The sequence below is a fragment of the Rhinatrema bivittatum genome, chromosome 2 (genome assembly GCF_901001135.1).
Source record: "Rhinatrema bivittatum chromosome 2, aRhiBiv1.1, whole genome shotgun sequence".
NCBI classification, from domain to species: Eukaryota; Metazoa; Chordata; class Amphibia; order Gymnophiona; family Rhinatrematidae; genus Rhinatrema; species Rhinatrema bivittatum.
In genome coordinates, this window is record NC_042616.1 from 330,658,713 (window position 1) to 330,682,402 (window position 23,690).

Genomic DNA, 23,690 nt, shown 5'->3' on the forward strand with positions numbered 1-23,690 from the left:
TTGTAGCAATTTTCAAAAGCCTACTTACATGGGTAAAGTACATTTACACATGTAAATCCCAGTTTAGATTTGTAAACATCTTTTTAAATTATTATGTTAGTATGTCAGCTCTTTTTGGCTAATGCACTAAAGGGGTTTCCCATTTTCTGTCTAGGTGGAAACTGGCTGAGTGCATCCCATTTGCTCTTGCATGAAGCTGAAAGGGCCTTTTTTTTTTTTTTTTTTTTTTTAGTGTGCTTGTAAAGTTGCTTTTTTTATTTTGGAGAAGGGATTTGGTTTTTTATAATTAACTGAACTGCAAATTTTTGTTCAGGTCAGTGGTATAAAAGCACTTTTAAATTAATAAAATGGACATTTTGTGGGGGAGAAGGGACTGCAGAGTAGGCCTATCTTTATTATTCTGGGTTAAGGTGTATTGGTGTTGCTGTCCTGCCAATAGAGGCTGTATGTCTGGTGTAGTATAAACCTTCTAGCTACAAATCCTGGTATTAAAAACCTGGAATATGCATTCATTCGTGTTCTCATTCATTCACTTGCAGCTCCACCTTCAGGAACATTGCAATGCATTCAGACTTCTGTATAGCCTCAGGGATGGATTTTTTTTTCTGTCTGTGCACCATTCCTCCTGCTAAACTGATCTGTTGGGGGGAAGTAGTGCCAGACCAAAAAATTGGTTTTGCAGTGTAATCTTGTTCCAACTTTTCTTCACCTCTTTCCAGAAATGTTAGCTTTGAAATTTCTGACAGAGACATGCAGGACTCCCTCTGCACAGAGCATCCACCATGTCTGTTCTGTACAAGTGGAGACAAGATCTGCTTCTGCATGTTGTAACGGGGGCTGGTTAGAGAATCCATACATTTGGTGTTCTTTCTTTTTCACCCCTTCCTCACATTTCACATAAACAGTGTTGCCAGATCTTAAATATGAAATTATTGTAACAGGAATGTCAAAGTTACCACTTCGCTTTTGTCTCTGTCTCAGAGTGGGGATCACTTCATCTTTATGCTTGGCTGCCATCAGCCTTTGCTGATTTTATTTCTCTCTCTAACACTGGGAATTCTTAACAACATTTCTGACAGTTGACATTGCTAGCTGGAAGCATTTAGAGAAGTTTTTATAGTCTTCCACTGTTTCGTAAGAGTGAATTATCTTCATTTTCACATTTTCAGACAGTTGCTTAAAGTAGCCCTTGGTTGTTAAAAGTATACAAATCAATTAGAATATTTTGTTAAATCCTGGAATTGTTTTCTCCTGACTAATTGAAAGCTTAATGAGTTAAATTAGCATTTGGGCCTTATTTAAAAAGATAAAAATTAGTAATGAATCAACTGGAAGGGTGTCCAAACATTTACATTTTCAGTTTAACTGATTGAAATAATTAAAAAAAAAAAAAAAAGTAAATCAGCGTATGCATCAATAAAGAAACCATAATGGAAGTTACATGGAACTGTTGAGGTCAAGGCAAGATCTGGAAGAAGAAGAAAAATTTCAGATCGGATCAGTTGAGCAATGTCCAATCCCTTCTCAGTAAATACCAAACAAGTGCCTAGATGCAATGACTCTGTCCAACTCCACAATATATTAAAATTGAAGGAACAAAGCTGCAAATCATTTCTCAGGCAAAAAGTTTGGGGATTATTATCAATTCTAATCTTTTACTCAGTATATAAAGGCCATGGTCAAGTCCAGATTTCATAAACTCCATTACTACATGGCCTTAACTCACTACTTTATCTGCAGTCCTTTAGATCTGTGGTCCAGGCTTTCATACTGCCAGCACCTGATTACTGTAACTCAGTTCATTTGGGCTTCCATGCAGAGAGCACTCCAACTATTTCAGAATGCTACAGCTCACTTCCTTTCCGGCCATAATTTCAAGAATCCTGTCTCTCTGATTCTGTTTGACCTCTACTGGCTTCCTATACAGTGGAGGCTCAAATGGAAAACTGCCACATGGTTTACAAATTGCTTACCTTAGACTCTCTGTCCTGGGCACACCTGATGCTTCGATCATCACAGATAGCACTGTTAGATGTCCTGTCAGTTCCTCATGCTGTGTTAGCTGCTACGTGGGAGTGTGCTTTTTCAGTGGTAGCGCTCCTATTGTGGAACTCTTTGGTTCTGGAGCTAAGATTGTATGAAACATTTAAAAGCTTGCTAAAATTCTTGTTTTGTTTAGATTGACTTTTATTTGCGGGCATGGCTGTTCTACTGAACGATGCAGGCAGTGATGGGGTTTATCCCAGACAGTTTTGTGTATTAATTCTATTATGCATGTTTTACTATAAGCTGCTTAGAGCCTTGGTTTAGGCAGCATATAACTTGAATGAATAAATAAAATATTTAGTACCTCTGTGTTTTCCATAATGCTTTCACACATTTTATCACACAGTTTACAATCCCAATTCTGCTGTTCCTCCTTGTTGCCTTGCTTACTTATCTTGCACTTATTCCTTTTCCATCCTGATTACTTTCTCTGCTTCTTTCAGTTTTCCCAGATATTCTTTCCTGTCCTCCTCCTGAGATCTGACTACTAAATTTTTGCCCTTGCCTTTTTAGCCACTGCTTTTGAATACCATGTTGGTCTCTTTTTCCTCTTTTATGCACTTGGTTGGTGCTTTTTTCTGAAGCTCCTGTTGAGTTTAGCCCATTGATCTTCCACTTCACCTCCATTCTCCTGTCCTGCTAGTGCCTCCTTAAGGCACATCCCTTTATTACCAGAGTGGGGGCTTGGATTTTTAAATGACTCCTCTCCACCTTGCCTGTTATATGAAACCATATTGTCTGATCAGTGTTACTGGCCGGTTCTTAGTTTGTAGTCAGGGCTGGAATAAAGCATTGAAGCAGGCTGGAACCAGGCTAGCAGGAACAGAGCCCTGAACTAGTTAGTTTCCTCACTGGAGCAAAAAGAAAATTTTTTATTTATCAAGCTGCATACAGTCATCTGCTTTTACATAAAGTATGAGTTCGTACATGACCTAAAATTCCAAGGCAGAAGAGAGAAAATGCTTGTCTTGTAGAAAGACAGAGAAACAATAGTCAACAGCAGTCCCTGTTTTATATAATATAATATAAAAACAGTCCCAAATAGCATTAAATTTGCTCTTACGATCGATCAAACAGTAACGTAACCTTTTCAGTGTCAGCTATAGTTCTTGTTGGAGCTCTCCAATTATCCATACTGGGATTAGCTTTCCACCTAGAAGCATTTGAAAATCAGGCTGCCAGGAGCAATGGAGAAACAAGACCCCTGTTATGCCCGTCAGTCGCAGACAGCTGCAACCTCTCATGCTTACCTCTCTCTTTGCTGCATCGTCAATTCTGGGAAGAATGGCGGCCTCCGCCAGCCCGCCGACCTACCTGGTGTCCCTGACCGCCATCTTGTTCCTGGTATCTCCTAAGCCGCGCGTGCACAAGGGTCACCTTTGTACACGCCATGGCAAGAAACTTGGGGGGCGTCCCCTCCGAATGATTTCATCTCGTAAGCTGACTGGCTCTATGCTTCGAGTAGCAAGGAGTTCCCTCTTGATGAATCTGCTCCATCTTGGACTTCCGGTTCCAGTTCTCCGACTTGGCGTGTGATGCTCTGGGTACCCTCTCTCGGGGGCCCTTCTGCATTCCTGGCTATCCGCTCCTTGGAAGGCCTTTCTGCCTTGGATTGCTCCTGTCCCGCTCCCCGGGACAGTCTCCTGGAACCACCTTTGTGAGTACTAAACTTCGGACTTCAACAATATCTATCCTACTGAGTAATCCTCTATGGTGTACTTTTTTATTCCTCTCTTACTTTATTAATTTTAATGTTTAATTTAAGTTCACATGATGTTTACGATGCTCCATTTTTATCTTATTGTTATTATCTGTTTTAGGAATTGATTATTATTATTATATTTTCATGCCTTAATTTATTGTTCACTGTTATGATGGTTTTACTGATATGACAGTATAAAAATAAAGAAACCTTAAACCTGTGCCTCGGGCCATTACCGTATCCTCTCCAGTAGGAGTCGCTCCAGGATACCCTGCGCTGCAGGGTATTACCACCTCCTTCCACAGGACCCTCATCCCTGCACTTCAGACTATCTACGCTTCACCTCTCGCATGGACATCTTCTGCGGGCCACTACCGGATCTGCACATTGAGGTATTTACTACAATTCTGAAGAGACTTCCTGGCGTACCCCGCTCTAAGGGCCACTACCGGATATTTACCTCGGTGATATTCCCTCTGCTCAGAACTGTGCTTTCTCTTCAACTCCCGCCCTGCGGGCTTGCCTTCCTTCCTGTATAATAGTCTCTTCCATACAGCTGTGTCCGAGACCATGAGACCACGACTGCCAGCGGTGAGGCTCGCAGGGCTCCTCCCTGTGGGCAGAGACACCTCTCGCCCGGCCCAGGGTTCACATTCTTACAAACCATAACCACCCCTAGTCTTCACTGGGACCCTTGAACCTGACCATTTACCAACTAGCCCGAGAGCTTGTGGCAAATAAAAGGGGCTTCTAAGGATATGAGAGACTTCCTGTGTCACGGCTGCCCAGAACTGACAGTCCAGGATACTCCCACTACATATGTAAATAGGAGCCCAAAGCTATACACTCCCTCCAGGAGCTGGGGCTCACTACGCCAAATATATCTGCCAAGTAACCTGCATGCAGTAGGTCCTGTGTAGCAACCCAATAATCAGCTCTACTCTTTTAGCACATATACAGGCCGATGCATATCTGCTTGGAAAAACAGACTCTCAAGCTTGAGCGTCGCTTTTCCTAATGCCTGCCCATCTACTTCTCCTAGGCGTGCGATGCAGTAGGCAAATGAGCTGCTGCATTAAAAGGGAGGCACTAGGGGAAACTGTCTGCCCCTAGCGCCTCCCTCGGCATTGGGTGCCCTGGAGAAGTGGGTTAGGAAAACAGATGCTCGTAAAATGGAGTGTCCGTTTACCTAACCTGACTGCTGTCAAGATATTTTTTTTCACGTTGCTGCTTTCTGTGGTTTCTCCAATATCGCCACGGTATTGGAAGGAACCACAGGAACAGTATTTTTGCTTTTGGGACTCCTCAAACTTAACGCCAGCTCCGGAACTGGCATTAATTTTTGAGAGCTAAAATGTGTGCGTCGGGCGCTCTGTTATTTTTTTACACTGGGGGGGGGGGGGGAATAGCTAATAGCCTCATCAGATGGCATTTACATGTGATGAGTGCTATTAGCTACGCCCTGGTTTGGACGCACGCTTTGGATGCGCTGATCCCCTTATTGCATCAGGAGTTATGGACGCTCCTTAACCTGTGCTGTAGCCTGAGGGCCGATGCAATACCGTGCCCTCAGGCTACAGCACAGGTTAAGGCGTGTCCATAACTCCTGATGCAATAAGGGGATCAGCGCATCCAAAGCGTGCGTCCAAACCAGGGCGTAGCTAATAGCACTCATCACATGTAAATGCCATGCTGATGAGGCTATTAGCTATCCCCCCCCCCCCCAGTGTAAAAAAATAACAGAGCGCCCGACGCACACATTTTAGCTCTCAAAAATTAATGCCAGTTCCGGAGCTGGCGTTAAGTTTTGAGGAGTCCCAAAAGCAAAAAATACTGTTCCTGTGGTTCCTTCCAAATACCGTGGCGATATTGGAGAAACCACAGAAAGCAGCAACGTGAAAAAAAATATCTTGACAGCAGTCAGGTTAGGTAAACGGACACTCCATTTTACGAGCATCTGTTTTCCTAACCCACTTCTCCAGGGCACCCAATGCCGAGGGAGGCGCTAGGGGCAGACAGTTTCCCCTAGTGCCTCCCTTTTAATGCAGCAGCTCATTTGCCTACTGCATCGCACGCCTAGGAGAAGTAGATGGGCAGGCATTAGGAAAGCGGACGCTCAAGCTTGAGAGTCTGTTTTTCCCAAGCAGATATTGCATCGGCCTGTATATGTGCTAAAAGAGTAGAGCTGATTATTGGGTTGCTACACAGGACCTACTGCATGCCAGGTTACTTGGCAGATATATTTGGCGTAGTGAGCCCCAGCTCCTGGAGGGAGTGTATAGCTTTGGGCTCCTATTTACATATGTAGTGGGAGTATCCTGGGACTGTCAGTTCTGGGCAGCCGTGACACAGGAAGTCTCTCATATCCTTAGAAGCCCCTTTTATTTGCCACAAGCTCTCGGGCTAGTTGGTAAATGGTCAGGTTCAAGGGTCCCAGTGAAGACTAGGGGTGGTTATGGTTTTGTAAGAATGTGAACCCTGGGCCGGGGCGAGAGGTGTCTCTGCCCACAGGGAGGAGCCCTGCGAGCCTCACCGCTGGCAGTCGTGGTCTCAGTGGTCTCGGACACAGCTGTATGGAAGAGACTATTATACAGGAAGGAAGGCAAGCCCGCAGGGCGGGAGTTGAAGAGAAAGCACAGTTCTGAGCAGAGGGGAATATCACCGAGGTAAATATCCGGTAGTGGCCCTTAGAGCGGGGTACGCCAGGAAGTCTCTTCAGAATTGTAGTAAATACCTCAAATGTGCAGATCCGGTAGTGGCCCGCAGAAGATGTCCATGCTGCAGAGGTGAAGCGTAGATAGTCTGAAGTGCAGGGATGAGGGTCCTGTGGAAGGAGGTGGTAATACCCTGCAGCGCAGGGTATCCTGGAGCGACTCCTACTGGAGAGGATACGGTAATGGCCCGAGGCACAGGTTTAAGGTTTCTTTATTTTTATACTGTCATATCAGTAAAACCATCATAACAGTGAACAATAAATTAAGGCATGAAAATATAATAATAATAATCAATTCCTAAAACAGATAATAACAATAAGATAATAAATGGAGCATCGTAAACATCATGTGAACTTAAAATTAAACATTAAAATTAATAAAGTAAGAGAGGAATAAAAGAAGTACACCATAGAGGATTACTCAGTAGGATAGATATTGTTGAAGTCCGAAGTTTAGTACTCACAAAGGTGGTTCCAGGAGACTGTCCCGGGGAGCGGGACAGGAGCAATCCAAGGCAGAAAGGCCTTCCAAGGAGCGGATAGCCAGGAATGCAGAAGGGCCCCCGAGGAGAGGGTACCCAGAGCATCACACGCCAAGTCGGAGAACTGGAACCGGAAGTCCAAGATGGAGCAGATTCATCAACGAGGGAACTCCTTGCTAACTCGAAGCATAGAGCCAGTCAGCTTACGAGATGAAATCATTCGGAGGGGACGCCCCCCAAGTTTCTTGCCATGGCGTGTACAAAGGTGACCCTTGTGCACGCGCGGCTTAGGAGATACCAGGAACAAGATGGCGGTCAGGGACACCAGGTAGGTCGGCGGTGGCTGGCGGAGGCCGCCATTCTTCCCAGAATTGACGATGCAGCAAAGAGAGAGGTAAGCATGAGAGGTTGCAGCTGTCTGCGACTGACGGGCATAACAGGGGTCTTGTTTCTCCATTGCTCCTGGCAGCCTGATTTTCAAATGCTTCTAGGTGGAAAGCTAATCCCAGTATGGATAATTGGAGAGCTCCAACAAGAACTATAGCTGACACTGAAAAGGTTACGTTACTGTTTGATCGATCGTAAGAGCAAATTTAATGCTATTTGGGACTGTTTTTATATTATATTATATAAAAACAGGGACTGCTGTTGACTATTGTTTCTCTGTCTTTCTACAAGACAAGCATTTTCTCTCTTCTGCCTTGGAATTTTAGGTCATGTACGAACTCATACTTTATGTAAAAGCAGATGACTGTATGCAGCTTGATAAATAAAAAATTTTCTTTTTGCTCCAGTGAGGAAACTAACTAGTTCAGGGCTCTGTTCCTGCTAGCCTGGTTCCAGCCTGCTTCAGTGCTTTATTCCAGCCCTGACTACAAACTAAGAACCGGACAGTAACACTGATCAGACAATATGGTTTCATATAACAGGCAAGGTGGAGAGGAGTCATTTAAAAATCCAAGCCCACCAACTCTGGTAATAAAGGGATGTGCCTTAAGGAGGCACTAGCAGGACAGGAGAATGGAGGTGAAGTGGAAGATCAATGGGCTAAACTCAACAGGAGCTTCAGAAAAAAGCACCAACCAAGTGCATAAAAGAGGAAAAAGAGACCAACATGGTATTCAAAAGCAGTGGCTAAAAAGGCAAGGGCAAAAATATTAGTAGTCAGATCTCAGGAGGAGGACAGGAAAGAATATCTGGGAAAACTGAAAGAAGCAGAGAAAGTAATCAGGATGGAAAAGGAATAAGTGCAAGATAAGTAAAGCAAGGCAACAAGGAGGAACAGCAGAATTGGGATTGTAAAACTGTGTGATAAAATGTGTGAAAGCATTATGGAAAACACAGAGGTACTAAATATTTTATTTATTCATTCAAGTTATATGCTGCCTAAACCAAGGCTCTAAGCAGCTTATAGTAAAACATGCATAATAGAATTAATACACAAAACTGTCTGGGATAAACCCCATCACTGCCTGCATCGTTCAGTAGAACAGCCATGCCCGCAAATAAAAGTCAATCTAAACAAAACAAGAATTTTAGCAAGCTTTTAAATGTTTTCATACAATCTTAGCTCCAGAACCAAAGAGTTCCACAATAGGAGCGCTACCACTGAAAAAAGCACACTCCCACGTAGCAGCTAACACAGCATGAGGAACTGACAGGACATCTAACAGTGCTATCTGTGATGATCGAAGCATCAGGTGTGCCCAGGACAGAGAGTCTAAGGTAAGCAATTTGTAAACCAGTGTGGCAGTTTTCCATTTGAGCCTCCACTGTATAGGAAGCCAGTAGAGGTCAAACAGAATCAGAGAGACAGGATTCTTGAAATTATGGCCGGAAAGGAAGTGAGCTGTAGCATTCTGAAATAGTTGGAGTGCTCTCTGCATGGAAGCCCAAATGAACTGAGTTACAGTAATCAGGTGCTGGCAGTATGAAAGCCTGGACCACAGATCTAAAGGACTGCAGGATAAAGTAGTGAGTTAAGGCCATGTAGTAAATGGAGTTTATGAAATCTGGACTTGACCATGGCCTTTATATACTGAGTAAAAGATTAGAATTGATAATAATCCCCAAACTTTTTGCCTGAGAAATGATTTGCAGCTTTGTTCCTTCAATTTTAATATATTGTGGAGTTGGACAGGAGTCATTGCATCTAGGCACTTGTTTGGTATTTACTGAAGAAGGGATTGGACAATTGCTCAAACTGATCCGATCTGAAATTTTTCTTCTTCTTCCAGATCTTGCCTTGACCTCAACAGTTCCATGTAACTTCCATTATGGTTTCTTTATTGATGCATACGCTGATTTACTTTTTTTTTTTTTTTTTAATTAATTTCAATCAGTTAAACTGAAAATGTAAATGTTTGGACACCCTTCCAGTTGATTCATTACTAATTTTTATCTTTTTAAATAAGGCCCAAAATGCTAATTTAACTCATTAAGCTTTCAATTAGTCAGGAGAAAACAATTCCAGGATTTAACAAAATATTCTAATTGATTTGTATACTTTTAACAACCAAGGGCTACTTTAAGCAACTGTCTGAAAATGTGAAAATGAAGATAATTCACTCTTACGAAACAGTGGAAGACTATAAAAACTTCTCTAAATGCTTCCAGCTAGCAATGTCAACTGTCAGAAATGTTGTTAAGAATTCCCAGTGTTAGAGAGAGAAATAAAATCAGCAAAGGCTGATGGCAGCCAAAGCATAAAAGATGAAGTGATCCCCACTCTGAGACAGAGACAAAAGCGAAGTGGTAACTTTGACATTCCTGTTACAATAATTTCATATTTAAGATCTGGCAACACTGGTTATGTGAAATGTGAGGAAGGGGGTGAAAAAGAAAGAACACCAAATGTATGGATTCTCTAACCAGCCCCCGTTACAACATGCAGAAGCAGAATCTTGTCTCCACTTGTACAGAACAGACATGGTGGATGCTCTGTGCAGAGGGAGTCCTGCATGTCTTCTGTCAGAAATTTCAAAGCTAACATTTCTGGAAAGAGGTGAAGAAAAGTTGGAACAAGATTACACTGCAAAACCAATTTTTTGGTCTGGCACTACTTCCCCCCAACAGATCAGTTTAGCAGGAGGAATGGTGCACAGACAGAAAAAAAAATCCATCCCTGAGGCTATACAGAAGTCTGAATGCATTGCAATGTTCCTGAAGGTGGAGCTGCAAGTGAATGAATGAGAACACGAATGAATGCATATTCCAGGTTTTAATACCAGGATTTGTAGCTAGAAGGTTTATACTACACCAGACATACAGCCTCTATGTGGCACGACAGCAACACCAATACACCTTAACCCAGAATAATAAAGATAGGCCTACTCTGCAGTCCCTTCTCCCCCCACAAAAATGTCCATTTTATTAATTTAAAAGTGCTTTTATACCACTGACCTGAACAAAAATTTGCAGTTCAGTTAATTATAAAAAAGACCAAATCCCTTCTCCAAAATAAAAAAAGCAACTTTACAAAGCACACTAAAAAAAAAAAAAAAAAAAAAAAAGGCCCTTTCAGCTTCATGCAAGAGCAAATGGGATGCACTCAGCCAGTTTCCACCTAGACAGAAAATGGGAAACCCCTTTAGTGCATTAGCCCAAAAAAGAGCTGACATACTAACATAATAATTTAAAAAAGATGTTTACAAATCTAAAACTGGGATTTACATGTGTAAATGTACTTTACCCATGTAAGTAGGCTTTTGAAAATTGCTACAACATATCCCATTGAACCATCCATAGGATCTGCTGGCATAAGTGCATTTTAGACACCTAATTGGCTTTTGAAAATTGCTACCATAGTGTGCTATATTTGTGTGTTTAACTCCTTTGAAATTCCACCTGGAAGTTAACACATTTCTTGACTCGCTTTGGGGACTTCACAAAAGCTGTAACAACCCCACTTTGTACTTTTCAATTACCCCCCCTCCCCCCTTACATCTTGTTGCAGGCTCCTACAACATAAGAACGGAGTGGTGGAATTGGTCGCCCACATTTTTTTTTTTGGGGGAGGGGGGAGGGGGATATAAAAAGAACCGATCATTCTCTTCCCTTCCCCACAGAGATACAAGCAGCCCTGCGCAGTCCGAGTCGTGGGGCCGCAGCACCTCCCCCCCGCGCGCGGAGGGTTACCTGGAGTCGAACTTGCTGCCGTCGGCCAGGCTGCCTTGGTAGTGGTAGCGCACGAAGTCGCCGGCACGGACGGCGCGCGGGCAGCGCGCGGGCACGGCCATCCGCTCCACCTGCAGCTCGCCGGATGGGACTGGCACGGGGGGCGCGTGGTTCCCCGCCACGAAGCTGCCCAACAAGCAGACGGCCTGCAGCGCCAGCACCGGGCCCAGGGCGGCCGCCATCACAGCGCAGCACCTCTTGCTTGCACCCCCCTCCTCCCCCTGCCGCGGTGATACTCTCCCCGCCCGTAGTATTGTGCGGCAGTGGGCGAAGTCAGCCCTCGGCGCTGTGGCACGGCAGAGCCACTGCTGCTGAAGCCCGCTATGAGCGATGAGGAGAGAAAGAGAAGGCGGAGAGAAAGAGCCGGCCCCGAGCCCAGGAATCCTACAGGAGGGGAGGGGCAGCTTTGACCCCTCCTCTCTGTTGCCAGCTGCAGTTGCACATCTGTCCCTGGCCATGAGTAGAGGGGGAGGGGTGAAGGGTCTACGGGGATTCCTACGTGGCTGCGGTGCTGGCAACTGGAGTGGGGCCTTTTGTACGGAGCCTGCTCCTCCTCCTCTTCCATCTCCATCTTCCCTGACCCCGGTAGTGCTTCCTTGCATCTCCTTCTGCATTTTCAACCGGATCCTTAATCTAGCGCAGGGCGTTTCTGTTCTGTACAGTCTGCGGGTTTCCTTTCTCTACGCATCCGTACAAAAGGGATCGGAAGATGAGGGGGCAGTGGGTGTAATCGAATTCGGAGATTAGCCTTTCTTTTCTGTAAAAAAAATAAATAAATAAAAATAGTATCTTCCTTTTCAAAACCATCAAAGTCCTGACAGATTTGGATAAAAGAGAGAATCTTAATTTACCCTATCCCCCTTAATAGAAATAAACATATATTAAGGTTTCCAGCTGGCACTAGATTTCAGAACAAGTTGATCCAGGCCCGGTTTTATCACATTGTATGTAGAGACTTGTAGTAATTTGCGGGGTCTCATTTTAATTTGTTTCCCCCCAAAATGCAAAATCTATTGAGCAAACACAGGGCTTTTTTTTTTCAGGGAGTACTTGCTGATACTGATTACTGTTAACTTTTTCCTGTATCTGCTTGATTTGCCCTGTGGATCCTAAAAAAAAAAACACACCCCAAACACAATATGAAACATACCACAAAGCAATAATAAAAGTGCTCAAAATATATTTATGGGTGGCAGAAAAGACCTCCGAAATTATGCAGTGTTAGTGATAGATGTAGCACAAATTTTGGCTAGCACTTATTTCAATCATTGGTCAAAAACCTCCATCCAACCCTCTTATTTCCAAAAATTATTTATTCAAAATTTGAATTTTTGTAATTTTGATAATTTTATTTAAAAAATTAACCTTATAGTTTCAAAAATATCATATTAGCTTCCTCAGGGAAGCAACCAATTCTTAAAGAAATTTAACTTATCTAAAAAAGATTCTGCTGCTTCAGGATTCTCTTGCTTGCAATCAAATAAGATTATCATTACTGCATTATTCATTCTAAAAAGCAAAACATTTTAGTATGCTTGCCAAAAATCTAAATATACAATCACCATACAAAACTTACAGCACGTCATCTTTTTAAACGTGCATCGCGCTGCTTCAAAATGAAGCTCACGCTCTCCAAACTACTTCTCAAAGGATTTGAAGGTCCAGTGATTACATGGTGTAAAGAACCTTCAATGATATGAATTATAAAGTTTTGCCTTTCCAAACAGACACATAACCTTAAGTGAAAGTTCTTTAAAAAAAAAAAAAATAGCCCACTTGGGCATAGAATTTAAACCATGCAATTCCAAAGCATTTAAACGATAAATGTACCAATGTCCTAGTTGTGTAAGTAATCTATCTCGATCCCCTCCCCTGATATCAGATTTTTAACCATGTATATTGCAAAACATTTCAGAGAAGAAAAAGTTTTTCCAGACAATGACAAAGGAGCTTTAATCCTTTTAATTTTCAGACAACTCTTGTGTTCTAATATACGATCTCTGAAAGTGCTCTTGGTTTTGCTTAAAAATAGAGGCACAGGCAGAACACTATATAGACCATAAACATAGAAGAACATGTATTAAAATGTAGTAACTCGTAATTCCTTTTATTTCCCAGGTTGGTAAATTTCTTCATCTGAAAAGTAATGTGGCATATGGAACATTGGCCACATTTATAGTGTCCTCAAAGTGGTTGATTCATCAAAGTTTGTAAACCAGACCTGGATGGTGAAGCAAGAGTGTAAATCCAAAATGTTGTTATGTTTCCTAATAATCTTGATGAGTGTGTAAGGAAGGCATATAAATGAGCATTATTTTGCAATAGATACCTTCTTCTTTTTTTTCTAACAGTGCATCTGATTGTGCCATCTAAGAAGTATTGACCTGTGTTCTGTGGTTTTCACCATTGACCTCACGGATCACCAAGATCATTGGGAAAAATAAAAAACATTTTGGATTTACACTCTTGCTTCAAAGAAAAAAAAATGTGATTTGCTTATACTCAAAGAAATTTGAAAGAAATGATTTCTCCTTCAACTTTACCTTCACCATAAGGGTCTGGTTAACAAACTTTGATGAATCATTGGCTTCGAGGACACTAACTTTATTCAGGTATGTAATAAGGGTTTTAGCACTAAAAAATACTGTTGCTAAGAAACCCGTGTTAATCTTAGCACAGGTGCATGCAAATCTCATGTAAAAGAAGACATTAGCTATTCCTAACAAATCCTCCATACACAACTCCAAAAACGAGCACTGTCCACCGCTGGACCATATCATTGGAATTCTCTACCCCCGGATCTACGCCAGGAACAATGCCATCTCTCCTTTAGAAAGAAACTGAAAACCTGGCTGTTCTCTCAAGCCTTCCCCTGAAGAATCATCCCTACTAGCATTGACTCTCACACCTCTTCCTTATTACCTTCCTCCTCACCTGGACCCTTTACCCACTTCCCCTGCCCCTGCTCCCCTCCGGCCCCTGCCCTCCCTCGCCCCTTCCGGCTGCCTCCTCTGCCCCTTATCCAAATGAACTGTTATGCTCAAATTGTTTATTTAAACTAGCTGCTAAATCAGCACCCCAAGTAGCGTTAAGTTAAACTAAATCTTTCTCTCTTAATGGCCCTGAATTGTACACCCTTTATTGTAACTTTCTTTCTAGTTAAATGGTTTTCCCCTGGTTGTGATGTAAACCGGTACGATAAGACTTCGTCTTGAGCATCGGTATATTAAAAGAATTTAAATAAATAAATAAATAAATCGGAGGGAACTTTCCTTCCACCACCCCCCCCCCCACCTTCCCCTCTCTAACCTGCCCCCCAGCCCTACCTAAATCTCCCCCCACCTTTAATTCTTTATTTATGCCTGCCTCCGCCCCCGGCCCGCCCACTCCCCGCCCATTTTTTCAAGCCCCGTGACATACGCGCATCCCGAGGCTTGCGCGCACCGCCGAGCCTATGCAAAGTAGGTTCGGCGCGCGCAGGAGGGTTTTAAAAGGGTTACGCGTGTAACCCTTTTAAAACCCTCCCCTGTGTGTGTATGTATGTTTAGGAAATAATTTATACCAGCCCTGGCCCTGTCCCCGTACACAGGACACACTTCACCCTGACCCCCGTTCTCCTCAGGTCCATAGTTTCACTTCCTTTTTTGTTTAAAAATTAAGCCCTGCACGTAACTATGATTACTCTGTGACATGGGTGGGTTAGAGATGAGACTGCACTAACCTGTCTATGTCAGAAAGGTGGCATGAGGCAGGCAGTAAAATTATTAGGAAGCAGGTAGAGGGGAAAAATTAAACTGAAGCCCCACCTCTCTGTATGGTAATATTGCACCATCAGTCTGTGCTTGGCTTGCAGCCAGGAGTGTACAATAAATTGCTGAGATCTTGCTTAAAACTTGTAATGTTAAAAAATCTTCTAGGGAAGCTGTCTGGAGCGTAAAAATGAATAAAGGAAAGCTTGAGCAACCAGAGCTAACTTGGCGCACTTTCCAGTCTTTTCTGACAGAGAAGAGAGTCGTGATCCCCTTTTAGGTTTGCATTTTCTGGCCACGAAGTGCTTTTTCGCAAGAGCCTGCTCTCAGTGCTCCTTGCTCAAGGTCCCTCTTCCTGCTCAGCAACAAATATTTCTCCTCACTTTGAAACTTATAAAAGCTGCTGCAGCCCATAGTGGATTAACATTGCATTGCTGGGGCAGAAAACAGCAAGGAGAGAAGCAGAGAAAGAAACATCTTTACTTAAAGATTTGTAAGTTATAGCCTTTCTACTTTTATTCTAATTGTCTCTGAAGTAGCACAGCTAATGTTCTGCGACGGGGGTATATTAAAAAAAAAAAAAAATCACCAAGTTTCATTAGGTGCCTAATGGTGATTATAACAGAAGTATGAATGCTTGTGGAATAGGAATTGCCACCGCACTCCAGATCAGTTGAACGGGCTGCTTTTGTCCCAGTGCATGTATGAGAATGCAGATCTGACTTTCTTAGTGAAATCAATTTGAAAAAAAAAAAATCAGAACTAGTGCATTGGTGTGTCCTTGCTGGCCCCTGGACTACAGGGGTGGATTCCTTGGCTGGAAGGAGGGTTTTCTAGGAGGATTTTGTGTGTGTGTGTGGGTGAAGGGGAATTAGTTTTGAGTTTTCCCCTTTTTGCTTTTGACTCTGTATGGTGAGGCCTGGTCACCAGCAAAAGAGAGGAAGCTGTGGAGGAAAGTTCTGCTGATGTCGGCGCAAGGTAACTTGTCCTTTTTTCCTTCTAAGTTCCTTTAAGGTGAATTTTAAAAGCCCGGTGCACGCACTATTTAGGGGATGCGCAAATAAGTCGGGCTCGCGCGCACCAACCGTGTTTTAAAAAGCACCTGGATAAGCGTGGGTATCCCGCAGCGAGCACATCTCCAAAGTTTCAAAAAGGGGCGGGGCATGGTCTGGGCGTGGCATGGGTGTTTTGCGGTGTTTAATCTGAGATGTGCCCCTAAATACATACGTGATCCGGCACGCACCGAGGCCCCCGCTGCATAGCTTTACTTCTGCTTTGGATGCCATGTAAGTTAAAAATGAAATTAACTAGGCAGATCTGCAGGGTTTTAAGCATCAGGGCTAACTGGTGGGAGTGAAGGCTATTAAACTAGGGGGGTTTGGAAGACCTATCTCCTAACTGGGTGAACTGGGAAGGAACTGGTGAAACTGGGAACAGCGTCAGTGCACGCCCCTTTTAAAATCCCCCGATTTACGCAGTGGAAGCGGGATTTGTGCGCACATGTGCATGCGGCCAGACTATTGTATAACGTGGGCATGTGTTATAAAATGGCCGCATCCCTGGACATGGGACAATGTAGGATGGCAAACGTGCGCCCATGCGTCGGTTTGAAAGTTACTGTCCCAGTGTATTTGTTTTTGTTCCCTTTCCCAGTGGCATATTAAGGGTGGGATGGGGGGGGGGGGGGGCGATCTGCCCCAGGTGATAAAAGAGGGAGGGGGTGCCATTGCTGCTAGCAGAAAGGTCCTGTGGCGGCGTGGAGAAGTGACGTGCTGGCTGGGTTCCCTCACCCTGCCAGCAAAAGTGAGCGCCTGCAGAAGAAGAGGCCCAGTGGCAGATGAAGACAAGGCCCTGCGGTGCCGCCGGCTTTTCCCCAGAGACACCAGCAGACGAGGAGCCCGCATTGCTGCCAGTGTTTCCTGGAGCTGGCGGTAGAAGAAGAGGCCCTGCTGCGCAGCCAGCGACCAAAAAAAGAGCTCCAAAATGATTGAGAGAGAGCGAGAGTCTGGCTCAGTGAGAGTAAGTGTCAGTGTATGAGAGGGTATAAATGAGAGGGTGTGTGTGTGTATGAGAGGGTGAGTGTAAATAAGAGTGAGTGTTTGTGTGTGTGTGTGTGTATGTGTCTTTGTATATATATGAGAGGATGCCTGAGGGTGCATATGTGTGAGAGGGTGCCTTTGTGCGTGCTGGGGTGGGAGTGAGAGAGAGAGGAATTGTGTGTGAGAGATACAGAGGAAGTGTGTGCATGTGTGTGTGTGTCTATAATGACACTGAGGAAAAGGGATACCATTTTTTTTCTGAGTGAAGGGATCCCACTCTAGAAGGTAGATTATTTTAGTTATTACAGGGGTGAAACAGCAGTGGTACACTAGGATTGCATCCAGGTGGAAATTTGGTTTTCTTTGAGCTTGAGGAGCTTCATTGAGTTTTTCTGTCTGTCAGGTAGGGAATTGTTGCACTCGGGGGTGGACCCTTGTCCTGGAGCCGTGGAGAACGGCTCCTGGTAGGGACCAGGAAGCACCTGCCCCCAGGGGGTGGAGCATTGGAGGAGGCAGAGTCTTGGTTGAGCTTCACCACCGGTCCCCCTGGGGGGAGCCCGTAGGGTCCCGGGCCACTTGGACTTAGGTGGGCCTCGCAGGGTCTCCTGGAGAGGTAGTAGACAGGCGTGCCCATGGACAACAAGGGAGCACGGTCGGACTCAAGGCTGTAGGTCAGATGGAGCAAGGAGGACCAGAACAGCTTGGCGATGACAAGGCAAGGAACAGAGCCAGAATCAGGAGATGTGGTCAATCAGGCAGAGGTCAGAATCCGGGAGTCAGTCCAAGGAGTAGTCAACGAGGCAGAGGTCAGGTTCCAGAGGTCAGATGAGGTCAGAAGGCATGCAGATGTCAGAAGGCAGGCAGCAGACAGAGAGGTCAAGGAACAGGCTGAGGTCAATACCAGAGAGACAGTCCGAGGGTACTACCTGGGAGACGGACGGACAGATGCAGGAACAGAGGGACGCTGGATCAGTAGGATGCAGGAACAAGGCTGGAACAGTAGGATCCTAGAACAGTAGGATCCTAGAACAAGACTGGAACAAGACTTAGTATGCAGTGACAATCTAGCACACAATACAATATATCATTATTTTGTCTAATGATACATTGTAACCGAACCTTTGACGGCACCTGTTAGAATGTACTATAGTACACTTTTACCTACATTAAATATGTGCCTACATGTAAACCGTTGCGATGGTATATAACTTAGCGACGGTATAGAAAAGATTTTAAATAAATAAATGCCGACTCGATTGCCAAGGGAAGGAAGTGCAGGCAGCGACTTCCTTAAGTAGTTCCTTCAATCAGGGCGCACCGCGGAGTTAGAACCCGCCCCTGGCCCTACAAGAGGCTGGGCGGTCTGCGCATGCGTGCTTAGGGGCGTGGCCAATGCCACAGAAGATGCCAAACTCCGGCGTGAGGCCTGGTGCGCAGTGGAAGGCCCATCGACCGCTGCCACGGGACGCCAAGGCCTGGAGGAGCTCACGGCTGCTGCTGGGGAGGCCGACCCGGGATCTGCAGAGGAGCCAGAGGGGTGAGCAGGCCCGTGCATGGGCCGGATGCGGATGGGGCGCGCAACAGGAGCCACCTGGCAATATTTCAATTTGTTATATATGGTCACCCTGTGGGATGCAGGGCCAAATGGTTTGGAGGCTTCTTGCCACGTTAACGTTTGGGGACTGCTGTTGAAACAGCCCTGAGGACAATACCCATGGTTGGTGATTCCCTGCCACATCAACATTCGGGATCTGTTTGTTTAAACAGATCCAGAGGAAACCAAAAACGTGTCAACAACTTGAAATAGGTCAATGAGAAAAAAATCAGAGCTACAAATCTGTGAATGCAATGGAGCAAAACCAGGATGGGATCAGCCTGTTTGGTTGACCTGGAAAAAGGTGAAAATGCTACTGTGGAAATATTTTGCTGCAGAGAAGCAGACTGAATTAATCATGCTTTCTGGGAGCGCCACCTGGTGGCTTTCGGCTGGAACTTCTTCTAGCAGCAAAGTTTGCTGCTGCACGCCTGCGCAGTGCTCTTCCTGCACGGGTAACGGCTTCCTCTCAGTTCTTCATTTCCCTGCGAGTGAATCGGAGGGAAGATGTCCCCCAGGGCCCTGCGGAAAAGGGCCGCAAAAATAGCCCATCTCAAAGAAGGGGTCCAAAATACATCAGGATCCTATGCCCCACAACAATTGGCTCATTCTTCCCCAGCATGGGAAAAAAGCAGGCCAAAGGAAGCTAAGAGAGCCTCCTCTGCAACCCTCCTCCAAACATAGGGACCTGGAGGGCAGAGATAAGGTCAGAGAGCTCCCTCCCAAAAGACCTCATAAGGACACAACTTCGGCCTCAACCTGGACCCCGGACATGTCATTGGCGTTGAAGCGTCCACCATCGATGCATAGAGAAATGCCGAACTGGGACAAAGATCTGATGCGTCGGACATCTGCTGATGCAGGATCCCTTCCGATGCATTTGATGCAGGATACCGATGCCCCGACGCCTGATGCATATATTGACGCACCCAGCACCACGCCATGCGTCGGGTGACCTGCTGATGCACCCAACACACCTCATTGAGAAGCACGATCCCTCACCCCAAAACGACACTGGACCCCACAGAGTCCTGAGCGAAGGATCTCCCCGCCATTACTATCGGACCCTAAATATTATGGTGAATCAGAAGGGATCACCCAACATCTTTCCCACCACTCCTCTTCCTCCACCTCCGCCAGAGATGGTGACCGGACACAACGATCTGGAAAGAAGTTCTCCACTTCTAGACACTCATCTCTGGGTTGCCCCACAGGAATCTCCCCTCCTCCAAAAAGGAGAAAGATGATTAGACCATCTAATGAACTCAAGGAAGTGGCCTTGCAAACCCTATCCCAGATCACTGGGCTCCTCCAAACCTTCTTCGACTTGGTCGCCCTTGCCCAATAACCTGGCTCCCCTTCAAGCTTTTCTGCGGTGGGCTCAGATCATTCAACACCTCCCTCTCCTCCACACTTGGATCCTGAGGCTGTTTTTAGGGAACTGAATCTGAATGTCAGCCCGTACACCAGGGAACTGCAAGACCCCTCTCTGCCATCATCCTGCTTGTCCATGGAAATTCCTCTGACCCTCCTGGTGGCTCACCAGAGCTGACATCTCCACCTGAAAACCTTTCTTACTCCAGATTTGTGGAAAAGGTGGGCTCCGTTCTAAATCTGGAGACCAAGAAGCTACCTGACCCTTGGTCCGAAGTGCATGACCTTCTTGAAATCTTTGACATCCCAATGGAGCCCACGGCTCTTCAGTCTCATTCAGTATTGGACACCATCATGGACAAAACCTGGGAGACTCCATTCTTCATACCCACCATGTCCAGGAAAGTGGAACTAAAATTTCATATGCGCAAGTCTCCTCACTTCTCCGACATACAACTTCCACACATCTCGATTGTTCTGAATCTGCTATGAAGAAGGCCAGAAAGACATGGGTGTGCTTGAATACTCCACTGGGCAAGGACAATTGATACCTGAATGATTTTGGATGGAAAGTGTTCCAAGGGTCAATGCTGAATGCTAAGGTGCAACAGTACCAGTTTTATATTACTCAATACTTGCATGCCTCCAACACCTGAAGTCGGAAGAGGATCAACCTTCTGGGTCAGACCAGCACAAGCGGATGGTAACCGATTTAGAGGAAGGCCTACGTCACCTCTTACGCACCATCTATGATGGCTTTGAACTATTGGTGCAGACCACAGCAGCTGCTATAGCAGCACGGTGCATTGCGTGGCTGAGCACAAATGCGATCCGTGAAGATGTGCATGACAAGCTTGACAAACCTCCCTGCAAAGGGGATAACTTGTTTGGTGATAAACTTCGTGAGACGGTATCACAACTTAAGGAACAGAGTGTGGTAGTGTCCTCCCTTACCTCATTCCAAGGTCAATCTACCTCGAAGCCCTATTACCCTTCCTACAGGAGGCCCTTCTATCCCTTATGTTCTTACAAGTCATACTCACCATACCGCCCTCCATCTTATGTCACTCAGAGATCTCAGCTACCCCAAACACAGTCTCAATGGAGCAGACCCTGCACACAGTTCATGCCCAAACCAGCCCCAGCTCTTTCCCCAAAAACCAACCGTCTTTTCGATCCATCTATGACCACAGCTACCACAAGCAGGAGGCAGGCGTCTTACTTCATTCACATCAGCATGGGAACTGATTACTTCTGACCGTTGGGTCCTCAGCATCGTCCAAAAAGGCTACCATCTCAATTTCAGAACTCTTCCCCAATTACCACATTTGACTCCTCCTTCTCGGGAGACCAATACTCTCCTCCTTTTGCGAGAAGTTGAACTCCTCCTGGGCCAAAAAGTGATATGAAAGGTTCCCCGATACCAGCGGTCCCTGGAATTTTATTCTCAATACTTCCTCATACCCAAGAAGACCGGGGGAATATGCCCCATATTGGATCTCAGAGCGCTGAACAAATTCATCATCCAGGAAAAATTCAAGATGACTTCTCTCAAGAACATCTTACCCTACCTACAGCCTGCAGACTGGATGTGCTCATTGGACCTCAAAGATGCTTATGCTCACATTCCCATGCACCCCTCTTCATGGTGCTACCTGTGCTTCCAAATTCACAAGCAATACTATCAATATCAGGTTCTTACCTTCGGCCTCTCATCAGGGTTTTCACCAAATGTCTTGTGGTAGCTGTGGCCCACCTTCGAAAGGAGGGCATGAAAGTCTTCCCCTATCTTGATGATTGGCTCCTAGTAGGCCTGAACCAGAATCTGATTTGCAACCATCAAATCCGAGTCCTGTCCTGTTTGGAAAAATCTAGGCTTCCTGATCAACTATGAGAAATCTCACCTCGAACCTTCTCAAACACTACAGTTTATAGGGGCGCTCATCAATACACAACTTTACAAAACCGTCTTCCCAGAAGACAGAATCAACACGTTTCAGACGCTGGCTAGATCATTAAAGGTTTTAAAGCAACCCACCATGCATCAAGCCTGACATTCTTGGGTCACATGGCGGCAGCCACTTATGTGAAACCTCATGCCTGCCTTCACATGCGATGCCTCCAGTGGGGCTTGAAGTCCCAGTGGCCCAGTGTTCTCACCCAATGTCCTAAAGAATAACACTAACCTGCTCCATGGCGAGAGACGTAGACTGGTGGTTAGACCCGGAAACTCTACACTCAGGTGCCCCCTTTTAACATCCGCCTCACCAGATCATACTGACTACAGATGCCTCCATGACAGGGTGAGGAGCCCATGTTTTACACCTAAAGATTCAAGGACTATGGTTGCCAGAGGAGTGAAACTACCAAATCAACCTATTAGAACTCCGTGCCATTCACTACTCTGACTATACCGTCTCATAGAAACATAGAAATGATGGCAGAAGATCAAATGGCACAAGATGGGCATGATTTACACAGACAACCAGGAAATCATGTACTACCTAAACAAGGAAAGAGGGTCCGGTTCCAAGACTCTATGCAAAGAATCCATACAACTACTAGAGTGGGCACTAGCGCACTCAATTCAAATTCAAGCAACTTATCTTCCCAGCATAAGGAATTCCAAGGCGGACAGACTCAGCCATCTCTTTCACTCCCACAAGTGGGAACTGAACAGCAAGCTAGCGGCTTACATCTTCCAATGTTGAGGCACACATCTAGTGGATCTCTTTGCCACAGAATGCAACGCAAACGTGCAGCACTTTTGTTCCATCCATCTGCGCAAACACAGGATAGCCCAAGATGCCTTCCTCCTAACATGGTTGGAGAATCTTTTCTAAGCATTCCCTCCAATTCCACTGATAGGACGGGTATTACAAAAATGCATGACAGACAATTCGGACCTTATCCTCATCACCCTGGCATGATCCCGAAAATCCTGTTATGCCTACCTAGTCCATCTCTTCATATAGCCGCCGATTCTCCTCAGAAACAAACTTGGTCTCTTATTGCAGGAAGAGGGAACATTAATACATCCCATGCAGGACTCCCTTCACCTGACAGCGTGGAGATTGAAAGTAAAGCACTGAGCCATCTCACCATCACTCATGACATCCAGGATATCCTAATTTCAATATAGAAACCTTCCACCAGGAGAAGTTATGCAGGCAAGTAGTCACGATAACAGTGCTGGTGCATAGCGGTGTCCTTAGACCCTTTCCATTCTTCACCAGAGCAACTGCTTAGATATCTTCACCTATTTTGCTCTGGTCTCGCCATCTCCTCCATCAGAGTGCACTTCAGTGCCATTGCAGCCTACCATTCCTCCAGTGAGGGTGTCTCCATCTCTACACACCCTCTAATATCGCATTTCAAGAGAGGCGCCCTATGGCTCAGGCCCCCTGTAATGCCTCCCGCTGTTACTTGGGACTTGAATGTTGTCCTCGAGACTCTAATGCTTCCAACATTTGAACTGCTTAGAAAGGTAGAATTAAAGCTTTTAACCTGGAAAGGACTATCTCTCGTTGCAATCACATCGGCCCGAAGGGTTAACTTGGAGAACTGCAGGCACGAGTACTTTACCCTCCTTTTCTCCAGTTTTATCATGACAATGTCACCATGCGAACGTATCCTTCCATGGTCTCTGCTTTTTACCTAAACCAAAGAATTACTCTGACTTTTTTCCTGAAACCTCATGCCTCTGAAAGGGAATCACTGTTACATACATTGGCTTGCAAGAGGGCCTTGGCTTACTATAAACAAAGAACTTATTCCCCTCGTAGGCCATCACAGCATTTTCTCTCCTACAGTCC

General features: G+C 45.2%; 1 protein-coding gene across 1 annotated transcript in view; it reads right to left on the reverse strand.

The window, feature by feature from the left end:
* The window catches only part of FKBP9 (FKBP prolyl isomerase 9), a 72,291-nt gene extending 60,590 nt beyond the window's left edge, over positions 1-11,701 (reverse strand). The window contains exon 1 of the mRNA XM_029589785.1: positions 11,081-11,701. Within this exon, the coding sequence (XP_029445645.1) occupies positions 11,081-11,577 (497 nt within the window). The 5' untranslated portion in view covers positions 11,578-11,701. The remainder of the gene's footprint in view (positions 1-11,080) is intronic.
* Positions 11,702-23,690: the final 11,989 nt, after the last annotated feature.